This window comes from Podarcis gaigeae (genome assembly GCF_964106915.1).
Source record: "Podarcis gaigeae genome assembly, chromosome: 1".
Taxonomy (NCBI): Eukaryota; Metazoa; Chordata; class Lepidosauria; order Squamata; family Lacertidae; genus Podarcis; species Podarcis gaigeae.
In genome coordinates this window covers 92,926,338-92,953,851 of record NC_139678.1, presented here as the reverse complement: position 1 = coordinate 92,953,851, position 27,514 = coordinate 92,926,338, and the positions used below count along the sequence as shown (strand labels likewise).

At 38.2% G+C, this 27,514-nt stretch overlaps 1 protein-coding gene across 19 annotated transcripts in view; it reads right to left on the bottom strand.

Annotated features, from left to right (window-relative positions):
* Window positions 1-27,514, bottom strand: part of KALRN (kalirin RhoGEF kinase) — a 523,049-nt gene that overhangs the window by 185,347 nt on the left and 310,188 nt on the right. For all 19 annotated transcript variants that reach the window (XR_014560170.1, XM_083722227.1, XM_083722230.1 and 16 more), the window contains 3 exons: window positions 26,996-27,226; window positions 13,416-13,538; window positions 1,410-1,601 (listed from right to left, as the gene is read on the bottom strand). Coding sequence is in view for 18 of the 19 variants with exons in the window: in XM_083722227.1 (XP_083578353.1) it covers window positions 1,410-1,601; window positions 13,416-13,538; window positions 26,996-27,226 (546 nt within the window). In the remaining variant the exon portion in view is untranslated. The remainder of the gene's footprint in view (window positions 1-1,409; window positions 1,602-13,415; window positions 13,539-26,995; window positions 27,227-27,514) is intronic.

Sequence of the window (27,514 nt, the reverse complement as noted above, 5' to 3'; positions counted from 1 at the left end):
ATCTTAAGTTCTGGGGTGCCTAAGAACTGTGGTGTATGTGTGCATACACAACCATTACTGCATCATGTGATAAGAAGTTATGGGCTAGCTGAATATGTGGGTAGACCCAACCAAACCAATAAAGAGATACTTGATTCATAAAAGGAATGCACATTGTCTTCCATGTCCCATCCATAGCTAAAAGTGCTTCATACCATTCAAGATGCTGAAGAGAAAGACCCATGCACTGCAGACCATTTCCTTTACACTAGCTTATCTGTGACCAAATACGTTTGTTTGCTCAGGCTCCCCTAACTCTGCAGCAGTTTATTACAAATTACTTGTTTGTAGTACATAATTCAGCTAATACTGGCAAAGCCTTCAGCTCCTGCGGGTGCCTTTATGGATCAAGAGTGCTGTGGCACACAGATGCTACAGTGCATGAAAAAACAATGATTCAGATTAATCCTTTCTCCTCACAGAATAAAACTTATCTTCCAAAGGCACACATTGCTGAATAGCCTTTGGTCGAAAGTGGAAAAATGTGAAGTATGCTTTAATTGCACCCTCAGGGGCCTCCAATTTCAACGCCCTGTCCTCTCTGTCTCCTGCTTCAGTGTCTTATCTTTGCACATTTTTCACTTGAACTAAAACAGCATTTAGTCTCGTTCTGAACAAGCAACTGAAAAACACATGGGAACATGCATTTGGGGCCCATTTTAAATAGTATGAAAGTATAACCATCTCTGATCATAATCTGAATTCTTAGTTAGAAAGTTACTAGAAATAGTAAAACAGATGCTTCATTATAATGAAATTCCTCAAGAAACACTTCTACTCAGTTATGCCTGTGATTATAACTGATATTCTTTTAAAAAGAGCTCAGACCAAATGCAATTAGTATAAATTGTACATTATTACTATTTAATTATTATGAACTTGGTCACCTTGCTTTCCTCTAATGAGACTGCTGTAAATTTGCTTTAAAAACATTTTATCACTTCTGTGTTTTTAATGTTGTACACTGCCCTGGGCTCTTTTGATAAAGGGCGTTATATAAACTGAATTAACAACAACAACACTTTTTCTTGGATTTACATTAATCAAATGAAAGGAGAGAAAATATGGCATTTTTGCAAGATATACAAGTTGCCAATGTTTTCTGAGTTTCCATGCTGTACATTTCACATTCAGCCTATTATGGCTTAAGCAACTTAAAACTTTCTTGAGTGTTACAGGCTTTGCAACATCAGTCAAATATCAGCAGTCACTTGTGTGATGGCAAAATTCTGTGCTCCCCTGTCTCTTGCCTTCTGTTCTAAGTCATTGTTGCGGCGCCCCCTGCAGCACCCTCTTCGCTCAGCGCCCAGTGCGGGCAATCTGGTCGTGCTCCCCTAAATGCAGCTCTGATCACACTGTAAGCATCTTACCTCTTTGGTATGAGTGTGGAAGGATACAGACATGTCCAAAAGAAGCTTCCTCTGCTCCACTCTTCTGACAAAGTCCTGAATCCGCACTTCCAGATGCCGTGCTGCCTTGTAGATCTCTTCAGGGTCACACTCTCCGGTTTGAGCCAACTGCTCTGCTGCTTCCAGTAGCTTGTCTGCATTAGTATAGGTATTCTACCAGGAAACAGAGCAAGAAACAAAGTGCAAGTCACACAAATGTGGCAACTGAAGCTCTAACATGAGTATTTACACTTCCGAAACGCAGGAACAGAAACCAGCATCTTAAAATGACAGCAGTTATTCCAAGTGATGCTCTCTGCAAGAGGAGCTAGCAAAAACCCACACAGAGTAATCTCCAAATAGGCATGAAATAGTTTCTCATTTGAAACGCATAACCTCTCCAGTGCTAGCTTGTTTGACAGAATAAAAAGGCTCAGCATTCACTTATTTCCATGATCCCTGGAATCTTTCAAATATGACGTAGGGTAAGAAGCAATTCAGATGGTTAACTACTTCGGAAGCAGACATGGTCTCCCAGGAGATATTTCACAATGCATTTGTTTAAGTAGGAGCACTGATGGCTAGCATGTTGCAACATGTAAATGTAGTGAATTGGAAACATTACTTCTTTAAAAAATGTGTCCACTCCCTTATTTTTGTGTTTTGACAAAAGCAATCAATCTGTGAGATTCTGGCCTAATTTACAAACATATCTATTGGACTCATGAAAATCAACAGTATTTAACAACTCCCTTACCTGAGTGTGTGGATTATTTCTGATTAAGCTGCCTCAATGCACTCACAGGGGGTCTGACATCCATGTGGAGCTACACACAAAGAATAGACACCTCTACAACGTGGTTAGGGAACATGTGGCCCTCCAGATACTGCTGGACTCTAACTCCCATCAGCCCTTGTCAACATTGCCAATGCTCAGGAGATATGGAAGCTGAAGTCCAGAAACTTCAGCTTCCATAAGCCACAAGTTCCCCACCACTGCTCTATGATGTCAGGGGAGCTCAAAATGCAAGTTCCTACTGTGTCGTAGAGTATTACCTGATGCTGAACAAAATAAGGCAGTCCACATAAACAAAGCTCTCTGTGGAATTCAAAATATTTAAAATTACTTATTTAAAAGTAATTTAATATTTTAAAATACTTATTTTGCATTTCTTTTTAAAAATACCAACAAATTATTTGGCTTGCTATTTTTTAACCTGCTCCACTGTCAAATGTGTGGCAGGGTAGGCATAAGACATCATTTCTCAGTCATGACTCTCAGAATTCAGAACAGCTTTCCTACTTTTTTATATATAAATATTTTATTTAATAGATTAGACCATTTTTAAGGCAAAAATGCCTGTCAAAATTGTTTACAGTTGTATATAATATAAATCCATAAAATCCAATAATAAAATCACTAATGGTTGCACCCAGGGAAGTAATTCCTTTTGAACAAGTACTTTCAATTCTGCAATGGAACCTCCCCTCCCTCTTCTATCACACATGCCCCACACCCATGTCTCCCATCAGCTCTGGAGGGTAAGGGAACACCCAGAACAGTTTTGGAAGGGACACAGTGCGGGGAGCAAAAGTTGAAGCTCTTTTGCAAGTGGGATAACTTTGTTGGATAAAACCCTAAATATTTAAAATACTGATTTTTATCAAGCTGGACCAGTATATCAGACCAGTATATCATATAGTAAAAGAAAAGTAAATTCAGCTAGTTTAAGAACAATGTCCAATTTACAAATGTTAATTAGCCCCAAAAGGCCATAGTAACATTATATGTTTTTAAGGTGGTTTGCCTAAGGCTTTGTCACCCAGTGGAGCTTTGTTGCATGCTCTTAAAATAATTTTAAACTGCTGCCACTTTTCAAAGATGCTAGTAATATTAGGCACCAGGCAAAAAGGTTTCTCTATAATCAGCTTTTGGCTGATTAAACATTCTATGGCCTTTTAAATGTGCTTGCGTAGGAAGGGCTTATTGGTTTGTTTTTGTTTCATTCTCTATTTTGTGTTCTCATTTTGTATTATTAGGTTGTGAACTGCCCTGTGATCTTTCGAAGAAGGGTGGTATACAAATTGAATAAATCACTAACATGTTTTAGTTTACAATTTATTTTATTGTATTTGACAATATTTATGAAGTGATGGTTTTTGTAAGTTGCCTTGATTATAAATTTTATGGAAAGATGGGGAATAAATACCAGAAATAAACAAATATCTTAAATAGCTTTATCTTGCTTTGAACCAACTCAAGCTAAGGCAAAACCAATTTTCCATTTCAATTAGCTTAATAACTTCTCTGTGATAAGCAATAAATAATAATCTTTTGAAACTGATAAAATATGCCATCTCAAAAACTGGAAAACTTCCTACAGACTGCAAAATGGCACGCTTACAAATGTACACACATGTAATTATTTTATGTGTGAAAGAACAAGAGGGCATAAATTGGTTTCTTCACTACTAAGAAAAAGAAATGGCAAATACTATTTTTCAAAAGGTCACAGGAAGAAAAGCCACCACGGGCTAAAAAGTCAGTGGCATTTATTTGACTGAACAGATTACCATGTCAATTAATATGTTTCATTTTTTTTATTCATTAGCAATTGATGGTTATCACACAGGGTAAAAAAAAAGAGAGAGTTTCTTTTCAATAAATGGAAATTGAGCACCAAAGATGAAGGAAGAAGTCTGAGTCCTGCTAGATCACTGTGTAGTAGGTTGGAACAGAGATTGTACCGCCTCTTTCCATATGAACCCACCCGGACCCTGAGATCATCTTCTGAGGCCCTCTGTCATGTGCCTCCTCCTCAAGAGGTCCAGATCGTAGCAACACAAGAACGGGCCTTCTCTGCAGTGGCTCCCCATCTGTGGAATACTCTCCAGGGAAGTTCTGGTACCTTGATTATACACCTTTAGGCGTCAGGCAAAAACATTCCTTTTTAACCAGGTCTTTGGCTGATTTAATTGACATCCTATGCCCTTTTAAAATGCAGTAGTTTTTGTTTTGTTTTTGGAGGGGGTGCTATTGGGTTGTTGTTTTTACTTTTATTATGTATTTTGTGGTTTTATATTTTGATTTTATTCTGTGAACTGCCCTGAGAGCTCCGAGTATAGGGCGGTATATAAATTCAGTTATTATTATTAATAATAGTTTGATGAGGCATAATCTTACTCAGTCCCCAGCTATGTTTGCTTTCAAGCCAGACAAGGCCAGGACACTGTATCGAGTCAAACAACTACATAGTAACATGGTAGGGCTTTGTCTCTCATCCCTCCAGTGACAAAGCAAGAGCAGTCATTGAACCAGGTGACAAAAAGGCAGGAGGCTTCAACCCACCATATTTCAGTAGAGTGACTCAGTAGGTACAATCTCTGTTCCAACCTACTTGCACCTGGTCCATTATTCAAAGCCAAGCAAATCTGGAAGTGTATGTTTTACCAATCAGAAGTGTTCTTTTATATATTTTAAAATACATTTTAAAGAATGTATTACCAAATAATTACCAAATACAAAGTGTTGTCTTCCAAGACAAATATACATACAAATGCTACCTTTACTCAATCAGGCTGGTGGTGCTTCAAGCCAAACATGGATACATATCTATCCCAAGAAGGAGACAAGGAGTAAGACTTCTTGCCCAATAAAGTTGACATGTATTTTCTTGGTAAACAACAAAATCCAAGACAGTCTTTTGCTACAGCTAGGAATCCCAGGAATTCCTTAGAAGAGCTTGAACATGTCCTTGAAAAATAAGTCAGAAGTTGTCTGCAGTGTCTATAAGATTCAACAGCCTTCCTGTTGGAGCTGCTTTTTCACTGATATATCTGACAGCCCAGTTGTAATGTCTGAAGGTCTGCAAACCACCTGAGCAGATCTTTCCACTCTGCCCCCCTTCCTTTGTTATAAAAAAATAATTGAGCAATGGACCATGATTAAGCTTCTCATCAAAGGAGCCTTTCCAAGCATGAATGAGCTCCCCACGCCTGCATCCCTTCACACCTTCTGGAGAGGGAATGATATACTGACTTTCTGGCAGAGCATTTGCCTTTCCCCTTGCATTCTGGAAGGCTCAGGGAGCCTTGAGGGCAGCCTCTTATCATTTTTCAATGATGGAGGAGCATAGGATAAAGGTAATGTGTAAGAAAAGACACAGGAAAGCAGTGAGGATGGGGTTACATTGTGCACATCTGGTGGGTGTTCTTCTCTGCTATACTCATCTTATGCATATCAGTCTGTGAAATTAGATGAAAGAGCATGCAGATGTTAACTGAAAGAATGTGATTCAGTTTGTCACAGAATGTACTATGTACTGCTAATGGATGCAAAGTGTATGGGAATTAGTTAACAGGAGGAGGGCCAATTAAGGACTTGTCCTGTTTATCAACAAACCAAAAGTAACACAAGTCCCCCCCACCCCCCACCCCAACAAGAATGTGTTTTGTTGTTGGTGCTGACACTAATCAAAGTAGAATTTGTGTATAAGGACTACAGGAAGAAAAAAATCAGTTCAGAATGAAAAATAATAAGAAAGTGCTTCATAAAGGCATTGCATGGTTGCTAAATTAATTAATTATTAATTAATTTAACATGGTTGCTAAATTAAAGTGGAATGATTTGTGAAATGCATGTGTACAACTGGGAGTAGGGATTTCAGTTTCCTATTTTATATTCAAATGTGCTTTTTGAGAAACAAGGAAGCTGCCTTATCAGAACATTGGTCCATCTAGCTCAGCACTGCCTTCACTGACTGGCTGGGATTTCAGACAGGGATGTCTCCCAGAATTACCTGAAGATTCTGGGGACTGAGTCTGGGACCTTCTACAGGCAAAGTAGAGGCTCTATCACTGAGCTAATACACCTGTGACCATTTTCATGGCATAGTCTTCACACATACCTCATTACATTATTTCTGAAATGTAAGGAAAGGGTCAAACTGCACTTTCTTGAATTTGTACAGTCTTCAATTCCCTCATTAAGAACAACTGAAAGGCTCTGCCCATATCATCAGCACATGTCAAATTTCATTTCGTTTTAATTTTTTAGTGCCTCATAGCTTTAGTAAAATCTTGTTGCATTTCCTGTTCAAGCTTGTGTCTTCCTCTCTGAATTGCATGCACAGGGTTTAAAGAATTTTAATTAATAAATGCTGGATTTGTGCAAATACCGTCATGCATCCATCCAATGTGTAATTAATTTCATGCATTATGGGGGGAAAGGGAGAAAGGTGGTATTAAAAAATGAGCTGGCTTCTGGAAGTATGAAGTAGATAGCTTTTAACCCCTTCTAGCAAGAAAATTAACAAGCTGTCTAGACAAGGATGGAAATGTCTGAAGGGAATACTGCACTTTTCTAGCAGATACCTGTTACTATTCAAACAATGCTTTCCTAAGTTGGTTTTAAAATGAGGCCACTGGGTCAGACTTTTGACATCTAGATGCAGGGACAGTGCCATCTGCAGGACCAAAAATGCAAATTCTAATCACCATCCCTTATCCACTTTGCAACGGCGTTATTTTTCTGATAAAGAGGTACACAATTTATTTATATTTCCAATCCTTAATAGACATATTATTAATAATAATGAGATTTGTATGTAACCCTTCAATTGAATATCACATCATGGTTCATAACAAACATACAAAATGAGAATACAAAATACATAAAAAACAAAACAAAAAAACCAAACAATAATTGCCTCCCACAAACACACTTAAAAGGCCATAGATTGTTTAATCAGCCAAAGGTCTGGTTATAGAGAAATGTTTTTGTCTAGCACCTGAAGATTTATAATGAAGGCACCAGGCAAGTCTCCCTGGGGAGAGCATTTCACAAACGGAGCCACCAAAGAAAAGGCCCATTCTTGTGTTGCCGCCTTCCGGACCTCTCATTGAGGGCATAAATGAAGAAGAGCCTCAGGGCCAGAGTTGGTTCATATGGGGAGAGGCACTCCTTGAGGCATTGAGGTCCTGAGCTGTTTAAGGCTTTATAGGTCAAGAAGAGCACTTTGAATCAGGCCTGGAAACCAAATTGCCCTGCCTCATTGAGCAATCTGACCACCAAATTCCAGCTGACGTTTCTGAACTATATTAAGAGGCAGCCTTCTGAAGGTAACCAGAACATAGACAACAGAAGTTAATCTATCCTTGTTCAGACAGTAGCACAGCTGAGCCACTAGGTGATGGAAGGCACTTCATGCCACCAAGGCCATTTGAGCTGCAAGCAACAGCAAAGGATCCAGGAATACCCTTAAGCTACGTACTCACTCATTCAGAGGGAGTGCAACCCCATCAGCCTCCAATCCATCCAGTCTAGTCTATACTTGTGAAGCAATCCATGACTTGGGAGCATGGAAGCAGATTGAGAATATATGGGTAAAAATTGTAGGAGAGGGAAACAACAGTGACCTTACTGTGGCTGTCTACTATAGACCTCTAAGCCAGATTGAGGACTTGAATGATATTACCAAACATTCAAAAAGGAGAGCTATAGTAGTCATGGGAGACTTCAACTACCCTGATGTCTGTTGGAACTCAAGCTCTGCCAAGAATGTAAGGTCCAACAAACTCAATTGCCTTGCTGAAAATTTCATTTCCCACAAGGTAGAAGATGTATTTTTTCTTTTCATGGAAGGAGCCCATGGTCATGTGGCTCCCATATTATACTAGTCATGCAAACTAATTGCTTGTGTGCCCAGGTTTTTTGAGATGCAAATAAGCCACAACAAGTCATCAGAATGAACTCATAAATCTAATGCAACAGCAGAGGTGGCGGGGAGGAAATATCAGGGGCACTACAAATGCAATGAAGAGTTGGAGAGACATCTTTAAGGATCAGATTTAATTCAGAGACCTTTCTGGGGATCCAGGATACTTCAGACTTGTGTCTTAATCATTCAGTATTTCTTATGCTCTGGAATCAACAGAGCAAGAAATCACCTTTTATATTCAGACTTTTATATTACAGTTTCTGAGAAGAAGGAACAGGTTCACAGCAAGATCAGTGGCTTGATTATCAAACTGTAGCACATTTGAAGAACATTGGTTGTAGCTGTGATTATTATTTTTTAAAAAAAAATTAGAAATATAAATATAAAAATTATGGGAAAGAGTACTTCCATCTGACCTCACAAAATGCCCCTCCCATTTATATTCCCCCACCCATTTATAGTTATAAATCTACACAGTTAACATTTAACTTTGAAAACAGACAGATAGCTTGAGCAAAACAAGTGACTATCATCAAGCAACCAGTGGATAACATAGAAATTCCTTCCCAAACCGCATAATAAATTATATCCAACACAAGATACAATTCTTCAAAGGAATCCTAGCTTTGACAAATGTCTGGACTCTGCACTTTGCTATCACACTTTTCCAAAGAAATGAGTATTATTTTCACAAACCTTTAACCTTTGATACAATGTGGGAGTTTCCTGGTTTCAAGCTATATATGTCCCAGAGTGACACATAGCATTCAGCGGTCACATTTCAGACATTCCCCATAAATTAGTAAGAAGATTCTGGTGTAAATTGTGTAAATCTATCCAGAGACAAGGCACAGGTTAAGCTGCTATTGAAGTCAGTAGGGGGATATGGTCAATAGTGGGAAGAAGAGCCATGTTCTGAAACGGTAATTGACATTCTGGATCGATAGAGCAAAATATTACAAACCCGAAACTATGAAACCCTCTTTCCTGTATCCAGGATGTTTGCCACCTATTTTAAAAACAGAATAGGATTTAAAAATTTACAATTCTGGCTTGGCATCCTCACATATAGAAAGAAGGGACAGGGAGATCCCCTGGTTCTCTCTGGCTTGGCATAAGCAGTTTTTGATATTGAGCAGAATAGCAGGAAAGCCCTTCTGTTCCCATTGCTTCCCTGCCATGATGTTCAGTTCCTATCCACATGAAGCAAGAGGACAGGAGAGACAGAAGGATGTTTCTCTGCCCTCCTCTACAGTCCCTTTAAAACCTTCTCTTAAATAACCTTATATACAAGTTTTCAAACAGTCATGTCAAAGCACTATTATCAGTTTCCAAAACAAAAATACTCCGCTTGAATCTCTAACCCTGTTTCCTACTTCTGATCAAGCTTTCATGAATTCCCATCAGGGGACCTAACATTCTGCATTAAAATAACTTTGTAACAGGAGTCCCTAAAAAACAAGACTGGGATTTGTAGATTTCTGAAGGAGGTATTATGTTTGTAGAGACAGTGAGACTAGCTAGAAGGAAATAATAGGATGAGATGTAAAAAGTACACACACATAGTTTTATTATGGCTGGGAAAAATGGACTCTCCTGGCAGATGAATAAGATGTTGGCCAGTATGAAAACTTAGCAAACAGAGATGTGGATGTGCAGTAAAGATGTTTTTTAGCACACATATAATGGGTTGGGGCATATGCAAAAAAACCTTTATTGTGCATGCATAATCCAATTCACTTCCAAAAGCCAAACATCTCACATTCTGAACATGAAAGTGTCACATAGCACTTTGAAAATCAGCAATATGTTCCATTTATAATGGAGCATACTCAAGAGGAATATGCCCATTCTTTTCTTCAGGTTCATATTATTTATATTCATAGTGCCCTAAAGGAAGAGCTCAGTTTGAAATGCATTGGGCTCAATAAAAGCTTGTCGCTTGTGCACCTGAAGGTTTCTTTCCTTCTTCCTGAGACTGGTAGCTTCCTGTGTTCTCTTACTTCTTTCCCAAATGAAACCAAATATATTCAGCTCATTATATATCATTTCCCAGAAAGCCTTCACTCCAGGGCAGGTCCACCAGAGGTGAAAGAATGTTCCTTCATTTTCCTTACACTTCCAACATTTGTTGTCAGACAAGTGGTATATTTTTGCCAGTTTGACTGGGGTCATATACCATCTGTATATCATTTTCATAACATTTTCTCTCAACGCATTACATGCAGTAAAATTCAGCCCAGTAGTCCACAACCTCTCCCAGTCCTCAAACATGATGTTATAACCAATGTCCTGTGCCCACTTTATCATAGCCGATTTGACCGTTTCATCTTGTGTATTCCATTTTAACAGCAAGTTATACATTCTAGAAAGTACCTTAGTCTTGGGCTCTAGAAGTTCAGTTTCTAACTTTGATTTTTCCACCTGGAATCCTAACTTTTTGTCAAGTTTAAAAACTTCTTTAATCTGAGCGTAATGCAACCAGTCTCGCACTTTATCTTTCATTTTCTCCTGTCTCTGCAACTTCCAATTATCTCCATCTTTTTCTAAAATTTCCCAATACTTCGGCCATTTGGCCTCCATATTGAGTCTTTTCCAGGCCTTAGCTTCCAATGGTGAAAGCCACCTTGGAGTTTTACTTTCCAATAAGTCTTTGTATTTTGTCCAGACATTAAACACTGCTTTTCTGACAATATGGTTCTTGAAAGTCTTATGAATTTTAACCTTGTCATACCACAAATATGCATGCCATCCAAAAGCATTGTTAAATCCTTCCAAATCTAGACCATCAGTGTTTTCAAGAAGCAGCCAATCTTTCAACCAGCAGAAAGCTGCTGATTCATAGTACAGCCTTAAGTCTGGCAGGGCAAAGCCCCCTCTTTCCTTCGCATCAGTTAGTATCTTAAACTTAATTTAAGTATACCTTCCCTAAGAAACCAGAGGCCTTCCTTTTGGGTATTGTCGGCCAGAAGGTGTTAAAGAAGGACCGAACATTTTTTATGTACGCAACAACAGCAGCAAGGATACTTATCGCTAAGTATTGGAAAACCCAAGATCTACCCACGCTGGAAGAATGGCAGATGCAACTGACAGACTATATGGAACTGGCTGAAATGACGGGCAGAATCCGAGACCTGGGAGAAGAGACGTTGGAAGAAGACTGGAAGAAATTCAAGATCTATCTACAAAAATATTGTAAATTATATGAATGTTAAGGAGGATGCTAGAATGTAAACAATTGGGCACCATTGAGATAGAGGAAGTGATATATGAAGATAAGTTAAATTTAAGAAAAGACAAATTTTTGGAAAATTTTTAAGTTATATTTAATTCTTTAAGATTTGAATAAAGGATATTAAAAATTAAAGATATAATATTGGAAAATTAGATAATAAGAATCAAAATAAGGGGATAAATTTGCTGGAAAAACCTTCTTGGCTAGGAACGCAGGAGCGGGAGATGTGAGGGAGTCCAAAGAAGTTAAGAAGATTATGTTAAAAGATATGTTATATGGTATTGTTTATTGGAATTGTAATTAAATTTAAAAATTGCTAATAAATATATTATAAAAAAAAGAAACCAAATATATTTTTCCAAATACCAATACAAAAAATAGGTTGTTTTGTGTTGTTTCTATTACAAATGTGGTACAGACAACTGAGTGCTAATTACTTGGTGAATTATGGTGTGATATCTCACCCAATACAGAGTGAACCCTTATTTCTTGACTAGCTACTCTTCTGACCAGAACACCTCTACATTCTCCGGATGTTCATTAATAAGTAGTCAAATGATGGGTGGGGGAGGGTTTAAGGATGCTTAAGTAATCAAAAAGTAGCCCAAAGGAATTCAATATGTATGTTATGGGAAGTCTCAATTAAGAAGAGACATACTTCTATCCACTGGCTGTAAATGCCAAGGAAGAAATGAATTAATCATGACAATAAGATTGAATGTATAAACAGGAGCCAATGGAAGAAATCAAGAGATGGTATAACATCTTTTAGTCTCAAGAATATAGCAGTAAGAACAATAGACTATTAAGATCCTTCAGATACTTCAGATTATTATCTTTGCTAAATTGACTTTCAAAGGTACATACTGGTACCTGTGAGAATGAAAAGCCTTACTGTGAAGTAATTTGAAGCCATCATACTGGAGGCTAAGCTAATGTCTCCTGGAGAATGGGATAGCGCCATGTTGACTGAATAAGCTGGATGCCCAACGAGAAGGCACACTGAGAAACAGCATGAGAGGTAGTTTTTGTGGTTACTGCAGCTTATAGAACCTAGAGCTAGAGAGGGCTAGTATGATGATTGGATGTGTACTATTTTTCTTTTTTGCCTTAGTTATAAAAAAGGTACAACAACAGTAATTCCTTTGATGTGCTTTTTGTGAATTATGCTTTATTTTGACATCAAATTGTTTTGTGGACTGATTCCCATGGATATATATATATATGAAAATGATAATATCATGGTCAATCATTTAGATATGCCCAGACCATGAATGGCTAAAACTTTATCAGTCAAGTCTTGAACTGGTCCCAGAAGACCACAGTCAGTTAATACAATTGGTGAAACACAGTTTAAATATCATCATGCCCCTGCACATGTAAACTACAACTCCTGAGTCATTGTCACATTACACTGGCCAAATATGAAAGTTATTTATTTTTTATTTAACTCCCATTGGGCTCTCCTAGTCTTCCTAAGTATGAACAGACAGAATGAACTAAATCACTGGAGTGCCAGCCTTGACATCCCCATCCAACAAGCCAAATGATGCAAGAGAACAATGTACAATCTCAAATGCTTCTGATCAACAGCATTTTCCCAGCCATCCTCTAGGTACAAATCATTTACCAAGGCTGTGAAAGTTGCTTCCAGCCATAATCAGGCAAGAATCCTGCATGGAAAGGACTGAGATAGGGTGTATAATCCAAGAAAACCTGTAGTTGCTCTGCTGCTACCCACTTTACTGCATCTACCATCTCCACACTGAAAAAGAAAAGGAAAAAGAAAGACTGAACACTAATCTAAATTTAGACTCTCTTGGCACTGTACTTCGAAGTTTCCTCCATCTCTTTTCAGTGAGCACTCAACCTGTAAACATTATAGGTTTTCACCCCAAGATCCCAACAAAACAGTTTATTTCACATGTTTGAAAAGAAACCTCAGAGCACTTCAGAGTCCTGGAAACAACACAATAAATCAGTACAATGGTATCCTCTGTCAAAGCAATTTGCTTAGATTTGTCACTTGCTTACCTGTGCTACTTCTTCAAAATCGTCATGTCTTTTCTGAAGAGCTCGTGCCCGATGCAGGGATTTTCCCACTCCAGTGTGTTTACTAAGGAAGGCTTCCCCATGGTTTTCAATCCAGTCCAATACCTGGACAGAGAAGAAGAATATCCAATTATCTCTCATGGCTGTTCAACACAAAACATCCAATTATCTGTGGGCAGTACTTAGAAACAACACCATTCCATATAAGTGGATTCAATAGCCTGAAGAGTTTATCTAACACTCAACACCATTCAGAGACAAATCTACTCAGAATCCAAAGTAAAAGGCTCCCCCCCCCCCGGCTATTTACTGATAAATTGCTGTTATTGAATACCTGTTATCTGTCTATTTCCATCATATGCTACATGTTTTGCAGAGGAAATGAATTTGTTCTAAATTACTGGGATTTTTAAAAGAAAACAACCACTACTATCATCATATAGGGGAGACAGTTACATCTACTATGTTGCCCTTCCATTCAAGTTCTTGTGTCTTAGATGTGCAATGATTCACTTCATATGAGCAGCCTATCCCAAGGCAGAGTATCTAAAATAAATCTGAACTGAAAGTAAAGGATTTAATTTTAGGAAGAAGGGAGATGGCTGTTTCAACGTTTAATCTAAAGAGTCTAAGGCTGAGGTCTTAAACCATTGGACGACACCAGTTGTTAATGTAACACCAGCTTCCAATCTACTCACTGTAACTGATCCCAGCAAACCTAATATGCAAGAGGTTTAAAATATTATATTTCCCCCCCAAAAAATCACCTCTGCCACGGCAGGTAAAAGATGCTTCTCCCAAGTAGTAAAAAAAGTAATGTTACAAGTATAAGTAACATCAAAAGCATCCATCCATTATTGGAAGCCCATGCTTTTTAAATAAAATACAGTTATACCATATATGCAGATGATTCGAGATGACATGGATATAAATAAATGCTACAGAAGAACAGTAGTAGCCATAAATTTTGATGCCATAATTCAGGTCTTCTAGAAAACTGGCACCAGAGGCAGCTTGAACCATGATAGCTGACAGAATGTGTAACAAGCAGAAGGAGCCCTTCTCACAAGCTGACCAACTAGCTGGCCTTCCTTTCCACCCAACAATAGAATGATGCTTGAGAACACGGAGAGCAAAATTTTCTACAACCAGAAAGACAGAAAATGAATGTTATAATGAAATATACAAACGCCTACCCACCCAGCCTGAATGCTACCTTGTCTGCTGAAAAGGGCACTATCAGAACCTACAGAGAAACCCTTCTGGTCATGAGAACCACACCAACTTCCTGAACTGTGTTTCAGCTTCTAGCATGCAGGTATGTTGCAATACTCTGAACTTTGGAGTGTATCACGTTGGCCTTCTTGCCTAAGCTCTTTTGATCTTTTATTTTTTATAACAGCCTTTGACAAGTTAGTGCCCTCCAGATGTTTTGGACTACAACTCCCATCAGTCCCAACCAGCACATGAAGGCTGTTTTTTTAAGATGTCTGTCGGCAACCACCTATGCTATATGAAACTAGAGAGGTGGATTCTGTTTAGGTAGTGCTAAGGAGAAATAGTAGTTTTCCTACTGAGCAACATTTCTTCCTAAAGGTCTTTTCTGGTTCAGATTGTAAACTGAATTGGCTTGCCTCCATCTAGGACACCGGGGAAGCTGAAACAGCTGAACATCAAGTACGTTAATCCTTAGTATGACTATCAAGCCTCCTGTAAATATGTGCAGGTTCCTTTCTGCCTGGTATTTACTCCTGAGTAAATATGCACACAATAAGGCTACATTTATATTCCACAGAACAAGATCTTCTTTAAACTGCATTTTAAAAATAAACTTTGCATTATTTCTTTGGTGAGTATAGTACAATAACACTTAGGAATTTTGTAACGTAGGTCATATACCAATCTAAAAGAAAATGGTCCACTCTCCTATTTAATGTTGAGATACAGTGGTAGCTGCTGTTTGATGGATCAGGAACATTTTATGGGGTTTATCAGAGGAAGCTGCCACCTCAGTTTCCCTCTTGGAATGAACTCCTACACATATGAGATAAGAGAACCCAAAATATGACAGGCTTTTCTTCTAATATGTCTTTGCTCTAGTATTTGTACATGGCTTGTAATAACAGGAGTGACTGAACAGTTGCTAGCTAGCTCCGCTGTTATTAAATCTATTAATACTTCTGTTAACATCCTTTCTCCTCATCAGGGAGTCTTCACATCCTCTACCATAATCCAATCTAAGCAAAAAGTGGAAGTTGAAAGCAGAGCCATATTATTTGAAAGTAGGAAATGTCCATTGACCTAAAATATGCTTATTATAAAGAGAAAATCTAAATGGCATTCCCACTGATTGAAAATAATTATTTTCTATATATTTACAAGGAAGCTATGCAATTTCTTATGTATTTTGAATATAAGATACAGCACACACAATGTTTTCATTGGGGTGGGGAGATTGCATTCTTAGCCAAAATATAATTTACCTCTGATGTAACTTTCTTGGCTTCTTTGTTTGCAGGAAGAAGTAGTGTCAGACATATATGACATCACTACTTTATGTCCTTCATTGGAAACTCTGAACAAGGTATTTATTGAGGTTTCCTGTATCCCATGCCTTCAATATAATTCATTATCAACTTTCAATCATCAATAAGTATATGGGAATGCTCAGTGTGTGATGGTCAATGGAAAGAGTGATGCCCCCATCCAAGCTCTCTTCTTCTTCACGGAAGATACTATGAGAATCTCCATCCATCGTTAATATTTACAGGACCTTGGATCACACAATTGATGTGTTCTAATTACAACCAGCAGAGGGTGCTTCCAGTGCACATCTGAGCCAAAACAGTTTCATTTTTGACTGTGCATAAAAATGATTTTTCTACCACTACCGGAAGAAATTGTCACTGGGACTATACAATTTCCAAGGTTTAAAGGGACATGTCTGGAAAGCTACACAGCACCAGTCAGCTGCAACAGCTATGTAGTTCCCATGTGAACCCTAAAAGAACAAACATGTGAAAGCTTTCTATTGGCTTAAAACTATGCACTATGAAGGGAAGGATCATTTAGGGTGTGTTCATTAATTCCTCCTTGAGGGTACCTCTTTCTCGTCTTGCTCCTAACTTTTGGATTTCCCTTCTTGTTGGATAATCAATGGAAAACTTGTTAACTGGTTACAATATAAAGGACTAATTGGAAACTATATGAAAAGCAATTGGAATTTTTGCTGGTTGTTGGTTTATTTTTCTGTCCACAGAAAAATGTGGCCTCATGCTCAGCTGCACACACTGGAAAAATAAGAAATTAGGCCTAGCTGGCCAGCCAACCAGCTAACTTTAGTGTGCACAACAATGTTTAAATTCCTTTAGGGTTATTTTCATCCTTTACCAGTAAGTATTCAAGAAAAAGATTTTGAGTACTGTATAGTAAGTGCTTTAAAAGAGTAAAGAGTATCTTAAGATAGATACTTTTTCAGATCACTTTAAGTTATCTCTTTATTTCAACCTTTAGCAGAAAGCACCCAGTCCTGCTCTAGGCATCAATAAAAATTCAGAATAAACAAACTCTCCCTTCTTGTTGCAGGCAAACAAGCTTATTTCTTTACTATTAGAAGGGTAGAGGGGTGGAATCTAACTCTAGTCCATACAAAGTTATAATATTTATCTCTTGAAGGGTCATGTTACTATAAAGGCTGGAGTTTTTTTCAGGATCACTTAAGCAATTATAGGATGATTGTGATCATGAAAAATCCACCCAAAGCCAGGAAAAGTCTTGAATAAGTAGACTTTGGAGGGCTCTTCAGAATCAGGTTTTTGCTGTGTACTTGCCCTGCCTGAATTTATCAAAGGGTCCCATTGATCCTGTTCTCAAAACAAGTTGTCATTCCTCAAATGAAGGCTGTCATTGACTAGCACGTCACAAATTAAAAGAGACAATTATCCCACCAAAAAACTGGGAGGGTGTGGGAAGCACAGCTCTGGGAGGGGACAGTGCCTCAAGAATGCACCCTAATTCTACAGCATGAAGCAAGCTCAGTACCTTTCTAAACAAACAAACAAACAAACAAATAAATAAACAAAAGTGTACTTCTGGAGGATGGATTGGGGAGGAAGCTTCCCATTCAGCAGCAGAAGACCTAGCTGTTAAGTAAAAAAGAAGCAATACTGACACCATTCTCTGGTGGCTGAAATCCACAGTCTAGCTACAATACAAAATGAAAATGTAGAGAGAACATTGTGAATTTCTTCAATAAACAGATGTTATGGAATCTTCTGCCTTTTAAGGAAAACACAGTCGTACCTTGGTTCCCGAACGGAATCCGTTCTGGAAGTCCATTCGACTTCCAAAAACGTTCGAAAACCAAGGCGCGGTTTCCGATTGACTGCAGGAGCTTCCTGCACTCAACTGGAATCCGCGGAAGGTGCATCGGACATTCGGCTTCCAAAAATAGTTTGCAAACCAGAACACTCACTTCTGGGTTTGCGGTGTTCGGGAGCCAAAATGTTCAAGAACTAAGCTGTTTGAAAACCAAAGTACAACTATAAAAGGGAAATCAGTGGGTTCGACATATCAATCCAGCACTATATATGCTGTATATGCAACCCTCTTAGTTTTAGAAGGACCTAGGTTTCAGAAATGCTAATAACAAAATAAAAAACAAAGAAAAAAAGTCTTGAGAAAAAAATCTAAGGAGGCTTACTAAATTCTAATCCTGCATAATGCCAATAATCCTCACCAACTTAATTACACACAAAAAAATCTCCTTTTGTTTATTTAAAAGCCACTGCTTGAAATAGATTTCCCCCTCTTTTCTCTTCCCCATTTATCATGGAAGAGTAATGTCAAATAAAGGTCTATTAGAAAGGGAAAAACACTTCTAAATACAAAGGAAATTATCCTCTGGCTTTTCCTGCCATTATTAATGACTTACAATAGCTGAGTCACAAATAAACTAAACTGTTCTTATTGGCACTTAGAAGACTTCTTAATAAAACACAGAACCAAGACAGTAAGTGAATTTTCACTACAGGTTCTGTGAATGACTTAGTAACAAAAATAAGATCAGAAATTGAACAGAAATTAAGATCTGGTTTAATTCAAAAATTAATACCAAAGACAAAACACACCTTAATAAATAGTTTCAATCCTCAGCACTGCAAGATCTGCCCTTCTATTTCTGAGAACAAACCTGATTTTCTTGATGTTCTATTGAGGTGCTTATTGGCTTGATGGTTTCAATCATATCTTATTATTGTATTTAACATTGTTATGGAGATTGCTGATTTGTTGTTTATTGCTGTGTTTATTTGCTGAACTTTGGTTTATCTTTTAGGTCACCTTGAGAGGGCTTTTACCCTTACAAGTGACCTAAAAATATTATAAATAGGTGTTAGAAACTCTCATTAGAAGAAGGATGCAATCTACAATCTTAATAAGAAAAGACCAGTAAAGAAGCTGCCTTATACCAGAGCAGAGTATTTGCCCATATAGCCCACTATGGTCAGCTCTGACTGGCAGCAACCTTCCAGAGTCACAAGCAGAGGTCTTGCTGCTTGCACACCATCTGCTTTGATCCTTTTAACTGGAGATGCCGGGGAAGTTACATGGGACATTTTCCATGCAAAATATGTGCTGCGGCACAGATTTATGGTCGCTCCTCATATATATAATAATACAACATTTATTTGCAGAGAGTTTCCCCCCTTCAGACATTGCAAAATTAGGCTCAGAGTTTTACAGGTTAACATCTGTAATACTGTAAGGTGGCAAATGTTTTATACTAGCACTAACACCAGGACAGGACAGAACAGAACAGAACATCACTGATCCTTCCATTCCTCAGAGCAAAACAGACAATGTCTGATAGAACTGTAGTAGACGCTCAAACTGCAGACAAATGGCCACATCAGGGGGAAATACTGCCTGTCGTACAGACAGTTAAAAACAATTAAACATCAGCCCACAGGATTCCTGTATGTTTTATAAGAAATGACTAGCTTGCCAATAGCAAATCCATCACTTCTAAACAATTCCAGACTGAAGCTATGTAATTCAGCTACCCTTAAGGGCCATCAGAGAAGACAAGGTAAATGCAGCATCATATAACATGCTGCTTTAGATGGAAATATTTGCACCAATCAATAAATACTATTCTCTTCACACTCATTCTGCTACACCTTGTTTTTTACTTGTAAGGATAAAGCTCCAGGCAGGTCTTTATCCATCTTATTAGAACTTTTGGTCCAGTCTGTTTCTGGTATGCAGCCTTGGGGTTAATGCCCCTCAGTGTGCCAGTGCCCCTGACAATTGCAATGCAGATACAGAGTCAAAAATAGGGGTCAGCAGGGGTCCAGTGCCTGGGTGTGTATGCTAGGTGCTCATATTGCACCTGGATTTTCTATGTAACCTGGAACAATATGCTTGTGCCCTGAATCTGGCAAATCTAGGTGAGATCAATAACAGCAGGCAATACGTCTACTCTTCTTGCTCTTTAAACTCCATGTACTAGCAAAGCAACAAATCTATCTAATTCAGTAAGCTCTGAACATGTTTCCTCAAATCCATTTCTGATCATACCCTAGACTATCCATGGTCTGGCCAAATCTGAAATGGATATGAAAATTGGCGTCATTACATGCAGCACATAGTGTTCTTGAAGCTCTCTCTGCCATTTTCAACATTTGTTGCAACTTACCAGAAGCAGGGTTGTGAGGAGAGTACTAGGGAAGCGTCCAAGAAATGCCACAGCAGGCACATGAACACATGTTGGCCACAGAATTAAAGGCTGCTGGAAACAATGGGAGCTGCAGTTCTCACATTTTATCTATCCCTAGAGTTGAACTGTCAACATATGCAGTAGAATCCAGGACCTCAGTTACTGCTGTGTCATTTTGAGGAGTCATTTCTGCCATCTCCTATCATGTCCCATAAGATCCAAAAGTGAGAATACAGGAGCAGATGCTGAATTTGCACTTGAACAACCTTTCTCAACCTGTGGGTCCCCAGATGTTATTGGACTACAACTCCCATCACCCCTAGGTAGCAAGGCCAGAGCTCAGGGATGATGGGAGTTGTGGTCCAACAACATCTAGGGACCCACAGGTTGAGAACCGCTGCTCTAGAATTTGGTCCAAAGTTCAGTTTAATATTGGAGAAGACTTGGATGGGTCTACTAATCAGCAGAATCTGTTTAATCTACAACCACAACATATGCATGGCAAAAGAGCGCTTACCATGCCTTAAATTCAAAGTCACATCAGGCATGACATTATTAGCACTGTGTAATAAATTATCTCTGAAAATTCTCTCTGCTTATGAAAAATGCCCCATACAATTCTTATATATGCAAGCATAGCTTACTGGGATGGATCGTAACACTGAAAAGTCTTTACAAATTCTTCTACCATCTATGTGCCCTTCTCTTTCTCAGCATCTTCTCCCAAAATATCCACACATTGAACTGCAAACAGCTCTTTCTAGAAAGTCTGGGGACTAATCCATGAGCCATTATGAATTTTTTTCTAATCAAATCCTGCTTTCTCTCCCCCCTCCACTACCAGTGTTTAGAGGCCTACCTCCCATACATAATCACCCAAGACTCTGAAAAGAACATGCAATCTGCTTTCTCCTTGAAAGGAAGAGCAACCTTGCAGACCTATCAATATTCTTTTGCTCAGCACAACTAAATTAATGAAGAAAATTAAGTGCAGAGGCAATTACAACTCTTAAATCATCTTTCTTTATCCTCTTGCCAATATTAAGCTGAAGAAATCCCTTAAAGTCAGTATGTAGGTATTTTTTATAAGCCCGCAATCCAAACTGCAAGAGCTTCATCCTAATATAAATTCTCTTTCTATTATAAAATGGAACTTCTGAATTTTTATGAACTCATTTTTTGCTATGATCACCATCCCATAAACGCTGCCTTGATTTCTCTAATGACACAAGTCTCTGTTTCCCAAATACAGTACTGATCTTTTCTCCTTCACAGGCATGCTTAGGGTTTTGCTGACTACCACCACCAACCCGCTCATTCTTTCTGAAGAATAAATGGGCAGTAGCATTTGGTTATGGTGTAACTATATTTGATTGCTACTACAAAGAATTATGCTTTTTTCCTGCATTTTCAGCCTGTTGGGATGTTAATGTTGCATTGTATTGATCTGCTGTAACCCACCTTAGGAAAGTATACATCCTAAAAGGCAGACAGAAAATCCATTAAAAATATTAAAAGGCCAGTTTGTTTTCTTCATGATTTTGGAGCATTTTCAAGATAATGTTATGTGTATCTTGAAAGATTGCTATTTCATTATCATGTGCCGATTAAATGCCATGTACAATTTGTATCATTTTGACCTCTACTGCCTGTTGACATACCATATTTTTCCCTAGGTAAATTCCTAATTTGTTGATTAAGTACTTAATGTGACAAATGTCACCAACTGTGCTATTAAAAATACTGCACAGAAAAACAAAACATTTTTTGTACATTTCCCCAGCCACCTTCAATCATATTCTGTGCTCTTATAATTATGTCTTAATAAATTGCAGGAGAGGGGAGTAGTAACTAAAACTGTCAATTGAGAAGGGAACCATACTTTTTAATGCTGAACTTGCTTATTGTATAGCAATGTTTCCAAACTGTGTGTGGATGGATGAGCTATAAATAACTGAATATGTGCATGTTTCTGCAAAGAAATATAGGAAATGTGTTCCCTCTCACAGAATATAAGAAAGAAGCAAGAGTACTCTACAGAAAGCTGTTGGTTGTTTTTCTTTTTTCTTTTTCTTTACAAAGACTTAAAATCCTTACAGTTCTTATAATAGCTTAAAAGGGGCCAGTCAGTGGCATTACCCAAAGGCTCAGAACTCTTAATTCAATAAATTTATCACATTAGCATCCACTTCTTTGTGCTGATGTTCTTCTTTATTCCAAGACTGCCACAACCACATCTACTTTCCACGCATTGGTCAAGATGCCAACTCCAAATGTTCAAATAACCTAATAGCCTTCCTTACATTTCAATTATAAAAAACAGATATTCTCCTTTTAAAATGTAATGCAGCAGAACGCTGATTTACCCAAGCTGCTTTTATCTAAAATTCCTTGTTGGCCTAATGGAAGACAAAAGCCTTCAGAATGTTGGTGAGTCAGGGTGGGAAGCTCTGACTGTTCCACATTAGACTTGCCTCTGACCTTTTTGACATCACGAAGGGAAATTCAACATTCCCTGCCCCCCTTTACTTCTGTATTTGGACATTAATTATATGAAAAGGGGAAATTATACTGGATCAAGCCCTGTGAGACTCAGGGTCAATAGAAGATCCCCTTCATCACCTCCACAGCAGTTATGTCTCTCAGGAAAGTTGGTTAGGGACCTATGTGCAAATATTTAGTTCTGGAGGGAGCGATCACTTACTTACAATTAAATGAAATGTCTGAGGGTTCCTTTCCTTTAAACGCCAAGTTGCTACGCTGCCCTGCACTTTGAAAATGGTGACATCAATATGCCCCTCCATGTATACAGTTGTGATGACTGGAGCAGCCCTCTTCTTAATATATAATGCCATGGCAATGACACTATGTAGTGTTGTGACACCATGTAGTGTTGTCGCCAAGGAAGTGAATATGCACCCAACCAATTTCAAACCACTTGGCAGCTGGGAGAGTTTGGAGTCAAGCCACTTGCTGCTTTTAAATTATTTTTAAAGGGAATTCTTGGCCATCCCCCTGAACCTTTCACTACCCTCTCTTGATCATCCCCATTCCTCCAAATGTGTCAAAAAAGTTCAATGGAGAACATCTGGTGCAGGCCTAACCTTTTCTAATTAAATATTCCACTTTATCTAACCTAATGATATAAGGGCTAAATTATACATGATCAGGAAGCCACATATATTTTATCCACATTTATATTTTATATTGATCTGCATATATTTTTATCCCACATCTCCCAAAATGACACTACTAGAACTCAAAAAGGTGCATCAGTGATTATGAGGTAGTTGGAGCACCTTTCCAAATGTTACATTTTACTAAATGTTGCATTTTAGTTTAGAAATAAGGACTAATGGGATATACAACAGAGGTTTAGCAAGTTATGAGTAGTGTGGAAAAGTAGAAGTTTTTCTCCCACTTTCATACAAGAACTTAAGGTGACCCATGGAACTGATTGGCAGGAGATTTGAGGAAATAAGTAAGTGTCTTCTTCACATAGCATGTAACTTCAACATTAATAATCTATATTTTAAAAATGAATTATACGATCGTTAACACACTGTTCAATAAATAGATATTGAAAAATAGTAAGGGTAATGGTAACTCTCTAATGAGAGCCGCTTTAAAGCACAAAGCAGAGTAATCTGTTCTGATTAGCAACTCTAGGGAGGAGAAAAGAATTACAGATGGAGACTAATTTCATATGAAAGTTCAAATCAAATTATGCAAATGACAGGGTATGGTTAAATAATGAGCCCTATAGAATGTCCTGAGGAAATATCATTACATGAAAATGAAATTATTTAAAAACAGAGTTTCGTGGCATTACACTGAGCTTTATTTAAGCATCATTGTCTGATGTTTGGAATAATTTTATTTAGCTTCCTAGCAGGCTGTGGAGAATTTGAAGCCTATTAACTGCTTAGCCTAACATCAATAGTCACCTGTGCAATATTATTGGACCAATGCCTTGCAACATTAAAAAAGGTCTATACTGAGTAGCAAAAATTAATCAGAGGTTTTAAACACACCTTTCAGTAAATGTATGTTGAGTATCATTTGGAAAAGAAAAAATGAAAACTGAAATTGGGAAGAAGAAAGTGTATAACTTCCCAGAGACTCATATAATATAGTATCCAAAAGGTAGGTGCTGCTGGCTAAATAGAACCTTGAACTAGAGCACTTATATTAGGAGATGAGGATATACTGCAACATCATCACCATGATGATGATGATGATGATGATGATTCAGGTCCCACCTTGTATCACCAATATCTGCAGTTCTGGCAAATATTACCTTATACTGAATGGCAAATCAAATCTCCATCTATCTATATCTCACATATTCTCACTACCCACCTCCACCCCTTTATCCCCAGGTAGTATAAGAGACCTACTTACAAGATGGCTTTTCTCAGTTACTGCATCAAACAGTGATTAGAACCAAAAAGAACTCATTTGTTAATTATGGACAGAGATGCTGCCACATCTTTAAAACCTTCAAAAGACATTGTCAAAATGCATCCACCACGAGTCCACTTGCCTCTGTTTGTGATACCAATACTAGTAACCCTGAGACTGAGGTTTCTTCATTTTGCTTATGCTTGAAATATTAGGGGGAAGAGCATATTCTGAGACCTAGTATCCCTCTTCCCACCGGAATCCTCTCCAACTTTCTTGGGATAATATATCCAAAATGGACACAAAGTGAACAGATGCTGTACCACTTGAGATGTCTCAAAGGGGATTTGCACATGTTCCTGTAACATGCAAACACACATCATGTCTTTCATATGCATGCTGCCCTCCCTCCCCTGACAATGCATAGACATGAGGCAAGGCGGGAGAGGTGACAAAAGCCATAGTTCAATGACAAAGCACATGCTTTGGATGTAAGAGGTCCCAGGCTCAGTAACTGGTATATCCAGTGGGAAAGCCTCCTGCCTGAAACCCAAGAGAGTTGCTACCAGTCAGCATCAACAGTGCTAAGATAGATTGAAAAATGGTCTCACTTGGCATAAGGCAGCTCCCTATAATCCTATGCTCCATCTTATGGAACTCCCTGCCTAGGTCTGGCTGGCTGCTGCACTGCTTCAGGAACTTGGAGGATGGAGAACCTATCTTTTCCCCAGTTAAAAGATTTCTGGAACAGAAAAATGTGCTCTGCAGTTTTGTGGTTATAATGTGGCTTTATGTTTCTTTCGGATGATGTGTTTGAGGTTATTTTTACATGTTTAATTTTTTATTGATGGGTTTCATGTATTTTTCACTGCCGTTGAGGAGACCTATAAAATGAATATATAATCATGGTTCATGGGGCCATTTCTGGCAATCCAGAAAACATAGTGATATAATGCCACATATAAGTGGGCATGGGTCTGGTTTTGCAATGTACAGTATCTTAGCAATACCATCTCCGTTGTGCATGCATACATCAGCAGATTGGGTAGGGGATAGCACATTTCACAATGTATCGCTAGTATGTGTGGATCTACCATCACTACTCTTATAATATAAACTTCCATTTATGTAGAAATCTGTACAGGCATAGAAGCTAAGCCACTGGCAGCAATTTGTAGCACTACACACTGAAATATATGCATTGTGACATTTATGCCTTCTCAAAACATGCAGATCTTATTGCAAGATTAGTGTAAAGGTTTGAGAACCAAATCAATACTGTAATTGAAAACACAAACATCTGTCTCTGTATTCTAGTGAAACAAAGGGTATTTCCTTACCACTGTATTTAGAAAGGATTAAAAACACATTTCCCAGTTTTGTTGAATCAATATTGGTTTCTGTGTTTCTTGTACATATTGGTTCTGCACAATAACTCCTAAATGTGAACATTTACTTGCTGAGGGAAGGGGAAGAAAGTTGGGAAAAGAAGATCGAGATCTTAGAGGCAGCCATGATATCTTAAATAACAGCTGTGGTGGGGACAATGGGCAGCCTACAGAAGTGGTGCCAAAGGTGATGATCATGATGATATGTAGAATTTAACTGTGCTTTTGAATGTTTAAACATTTCACCAACATTATATTGTCACAATCATTACAACAACCCTGTAAGTATTGTAATATTGACACTGATCTTTCCAGGTGAGGAGGCGAGGTTAAGGTTGAGAGACTATGGTTTGTTTAGGACAACTTTTTTCCTATGTCTGCTCTGGCAACACCTGGACCTAATAATGTCAACCATAACCAGAGTTCATCCACCTGCTCATATTTAAATGTTGTACATACCATTATCTGCCAACATCACCCTTCCATGGTCCACATAAGACAAATAGGTCAGTATCAACGCAGAGAAATAAATTAACAATATTGGCTACTTCTCCATGGTTTATTAATCCAGGCATGTTATGTAAAAACCAGCTCAACAGCCTGTTAATTTTGACAACTGTGCCATAGTTCTCATATTCTAAGGAAAGGTAAACAATGATTTCCAGTTCACTTTCTGCACACCCCTCGTGATTATATAATGCTGAAATCATCTAGGTAATAACCTAAGGATATAATTTATTCCACTCTCACTGTTGCTTTTTTCAATTAACTGTCCTTCAGGCAGTGGTTTGACAGCTAATTACCTACTCACAAAGACAAATTCCAAAATAATTTCTAAAAGCTTTCCTATAATAATTTTGTAATTAATGGTGGCACATGATATGGTAAAAGTCTATGAAAGCTGTTTTATATTTCAGTATATCAAGCTAACATCATCAGGTGATAGAAATATTGTTTCATGAGGCTTTCCAGATGAAACTCCAAGCCAATTTTCAGGCCACAATGAACTAATCTCCAAGTTTCAGTTTCACATGCCTGAGAAATTACTTTACCTGCTGAACATCTTGCTGGAAAACACAAAGTTGAAGCCTCTGATGTAACCGGACCTTCCTGTGCTGCCAGATGCTCTCCAAACGTCGTTGGTGATGCAAGACCTCATGGACCACATCCAAAACTTGGTGAACAGCCTTGGAATAATTAGCTGTGGCAGTAAGAGATTCCGAATTCCCCGGACTCAAGGGACGCTGTAAGACATCCAGCAAAGCCTTTCCATCCTGGCTTACCTGTAAGATTAAAGGGGGGGGGGGGTGAATCCATCAAGTTTAATGTTATAAAATTGTTCAGGTAATTGTGTTTTAAAAATACATATGTAATTAAATAGGGTCCCTTTTTTTCTTTCTTTCCCTGTGAAAAGGCAAACTCAGAAGGATATTTATTCCTAAGGTTCAGACACTTAATTCACAAACTTCACTTTCTTCTTAAGAAAACATGGGTGAATTCTCTTCAGTATTTCCTTTTAAAAACTGCCTATAAGTGGGGGTTGTTCTAAGCTGTAATGTTGGTGAAAACTG